The sequence below is a fragment of the Anoplophora glabripennis genome, unplaced genomic scaffold (genome assembly GCF_000390285.2).
Source record: "Anoplophora glabripennis isolate ALB-LARVAE unplaced genomic scaffold, Agla_2.0 scaffold232, whole genome shotgun sequence".
NCBI lineage: Eukaryota > Metazoa > Arthropoda > Insecta > Coleoptera > Cerambycidae > Anoplophora > Anoplophora glabripennis.
Genome location: NW_019416462.1, coordinates 200,648 through 204,161, shown reverse-complemented (window position 1 = coordinate 204,161; position 3,514 = coordinate 200,648). Strand labels below are relative to the sequence as shown.

Here is a 3,514-nt window from a genome sequence, read left to right as displayed (position 1 = left end):
AAATCGAAAACTATAACACCGAATTCAAATTTTTTTTTTTATAATATAACGTTAGTAATGTTATCTATTTTCACAATTATTTTAATATTAGATAAACGCCACTCAAATAAAATATCAAAATATATCTACTTTCTAATATTTAAACATAATGTTTGCCTTATGCTGCTGAAGGTGCTGCGCTATTGCAATTATATTTTGACCCTTAAAGGTAGAATGCACTAGTTTATTAATAACGATCCTAATGCAATCTGCCTTGAAGGATAAAAAATAATTGCAATAGCAGAAAAGTAAAAATTTGACTTCTTACTAAACGTATACTCGGTTGCATATATTTTAAAATTACAGACGTGTTCTTCTCAACTTGCTGGTAGGTGGCGCAGCACAACCTAAAAATATATCTTACATGTACTTTGCTTGTTTTTGAATACCTACCTAACTAAAAAAATTATCAAACTTCGTCAAAAAATAAAGATTTTAAAAGTGTGTTAATTCTTTAATGTAGAGACACTCTATGAGCATATTAACCTTATAATTCATATTGTGCAATTTAATTCAATCATTAATTCGAAATCTGTTCCAAGTAACATTTTTTTTAGCACTTTCACTGCTTCAGGCTCTGTAAGCTTATACAGGGTGGCCAAATGAAAACGAAACAGAGCCATTTTCAGAAACTGCGTCAAGATTGTACAAAAACGCTCAGACCCATCGATTTTAGATTAAAGGGGGATATTCTTTGCTGGTATTTTTGATTCCGCCACTTTCACCCCCAAGCAAGAGTAAGCATCACCCCAAATTTAAATGGCATTGGAGGTTGAGTAATATTTCTTTTGAAAGCTCTTACAATTCTCTTTACAACAAACTTTAAATTTTATAATTCCACCCAATACTTTGAAAAAAATTTACATTTTAAAATTTAAATTATGTTTAGTTGCTTACTTACTACTTAGTTGATTAAATGTTCAAACTGATGACCGCCCGCTTCCATACAAGAAAAAAGATTTTGTTTGAAACGTTCGCGCACATTCCGAAGCATTTCCAGAGTGATTCGACGGCATTCGTCGACGATTCTTTGACGCAGATCTTCCAGCGACGCTGGCTGTACTTTATAGATTTTACTATTTAGGTATCCCCACAATAAGAAATCAAGGGGCGATAAATCGTGGAGGCCATCTTCTCCCAATCCAATTCCGTAGAAAACATTGGTCCAAATACTGACGGACAATTAACGCATAATGCGGAGGAGCACCGTCCTGTTGAAAAATCAAATGATCTTCATCATACTCTGGAACATTTTCAATAATATCAATCAAGGCAGGGTCAATAGCGTCTTCCAGTAATTGCAAATACATTTGGCCAGTCAAATTACCAGGTAGAAAAAGAGGACCCACCAGCCGGTCCGTTAAACTTCAAATCATAGTCGTCGTAAAATTCAATAGTTGTCAAATATATATGTCACTTAGAGCAAACATAATGAAATGTAAACAAGTAACGTGAAATATGCCGGAGCATTTAACTGAGGCACAAAGAGCAAGGGCTATAACTAAATTAGAAGACAATTGGTCTTTGAGTGAAGTGGCTGCTGATTTAAATGACAGTAAGAGTTGTATATTTTATATTAAACAAGAACATCTAGTAAGAAGAACAAAAATTACAAGACCTATCAGGCAAGGTGTCGGGAAGGTTTCCAATGACGCGGAAGACAATATCTTGATCGAATTTGTCCATCAGAATACCCTCTCTGTGTTACGCCACTACAATTTGCTACCATAAAATCCAGATGAAATTTCCATAACCAAAATCCGTTCACATTTGGGTGGCACCAACTGTACCCAACTGATGACGCCAATTGGCATCATTAGCAGCGAACGTGTTAATAATTGTCAATAAGGAAGCATTTGCAGACCCATATTTTATACGTTTTCACCTTTTTAACAGAAAGAAAAACCTTTTGATCTTATTTTCATGAGAGGAAGTATGCAGTATAGTTTCGAAACAAATACAAATATTTTATTTTTTATTTTACATGTGCTTCATTAATTTCACATCAAAATTTTCCCACTTTAATATTATACAAATGTAAATTATTCAGGTATAACCGTCCTATATAGATTTATAAAGGTTTAGCAGAAAATATCGGCAACTGTTTCATATAAGTGTCTAAAGTACTTTTAAATAAATCCGATTCTATAGGTTGTGATAAACTGCAGAGAGGATTTTTGACTACATACTCCACATAAACCTGAAACATGACTATATTAGATTAATTTTAAACAATCAATAAAGAAATTCTCACCTGACTATATATCTGCTGCAGTATATCCCGGACTCCTTGTGAATTAATATCTGTATTTAAGATGAACTTCAACCCTGCTGGAGTTTCAAGAAAGTGTAACGCATATTTTGACGTTTTATAATGAAGGAATCCTTCCTTTATATCTATCGGCGATATTTTACTTACGAAAGACTTAATGGAAAATAGCATACCATACATTAATTTAGCCTCCTAAAAAACAAACATTATTCGATTCAGTCAATTTAAGTGTTTCTTATCTACTTTAAATAGCTAAAGAAAACTTCACTTACCTCTTCTCTAGTCATACCAGATTGTTTCAATCTATTCCACTCTTGATAATATAGTAGTGTACCTGCTTTGTCAAATATGTAAATATTATAAACAGTCATTTTATTATTTACATTGAAATTTAAAAAAATATCTTAATTATTTCAAATGTAAAAGTTATTAACCTAAAAAACAGAACGAAACGACAGTAACAGTCATAAATCATAGAATACCACAATCGTGCGTTTTGTTGGATTGATCCCGGAATTGAATTATGCAGAATGGGCGTTTTATTGCAAGGATATTCTGAATCCGGTTACAACTTTTGCTTCTGTGGTTTGAGACGGAATTATTAGAATTAAGTGGTGGGGAGATCAAATTTGTGAGCATGGAGACTATGTTTGTGAGGTTACTTAGGTAGCTGGTGTAGCATTGGTCCCATGGAGACTACTCTAGTCTCCCTGATTGGTCCGTTGAGATTCGGCATCTGTCTAATATCAGATTTGATTCGAATCGTTTTATTGATAAATGTCATTCTAAAGAATCCAATAAATCCGGGATTGATCCAACAAAACGCACCTTAAGGCTGGAATACCAGATGAGCGCGCCGCGCGCCATTATTCCATTGCTAGAAATTGGTCTCAATGATTTGTGATCGAGGGGAATATCCCTCTTTATCCTGCCTCATCTCGTGTAGGCCTGGACAGCCTTCGTAGGTGGGCCCCATCCGTCGTCTACCCCGACCGCAAATGCGGCCGGTGTAGGCGCTTTGTGGGACCTCCTTTTGTCCTGGCTGGGCCCCGCCGGCTAGGGCCCTTTCTTCTGGCGCTCTTCTTGCTTCGCCGGCTCGTCTGTGTAAACCCCGGGGGTAGTGTCATGTTTATGTGTGGTATGGTTGGGTAGGGTAGTGCGGCTATGCAGCCTGGGATGCGCTTTGCTAAGGTGGCCCTTAGG

At 35.9% G+C, this 3,514-nt stretch overlaps 1 protein-coding gene across 1 annotated transcript; it reads right to left on the bottom strand.

Annotated features, from left to right (window-relative positions):
• Positions 1 to 2,001: 2,001 nt before the first annotated feature.
• LOC108910597 (trafficking protein particle complex subunit 1) lies at positions 2,002 to 2,795 on the bottom strand. The gene is made up of 3 exons (XM_018715253.1): positions 2,584 to 2,795; positions 2,294 to 2,503; positions 2,002 to 2,239 (listed from the first exon to the last, which is right to left on the bottom strand). Exons 1-3 carry the CDS (start codon positions 2,680 to 2,682, stop codon positions 2,111 to 2,113), a joined length of 438 nt encoding a protein of 145 aa, XP_018570769.1. The 5' UTR covers positions 2,683 to 2,795; the 3' UTR covers positions 2,002 to 2,110.
• Between the last annotated feature and the right edge of the window lie 719 nt (positions 2,796 to 3,514).

Excerpts from the sequence above, each read along its gene's own strand:
- LOC108910597 (XM_018715253.1), bottom strand. The coding sequence starts at position 2,682 with ATGACTGTTTATAATATTTACATATTTGACAAAGCAGGTACACTACTA. Across the intron at positions 2,504-2,583 it reads CTGGTATGACTAGAGAAGAG|GAGGCTAAATTAATGTATGG; the intron begins GTAAGTGAAGTT and ends TTTGTTTTTTAG. Across the intron at positions 2,240-2,293 it reads TGCAGCAGATATATAGTCAG|GTTTATGTGGAGTATGTAGT; the intron begins GTGAGAATTTCT and ends GTCATGTTTCAG.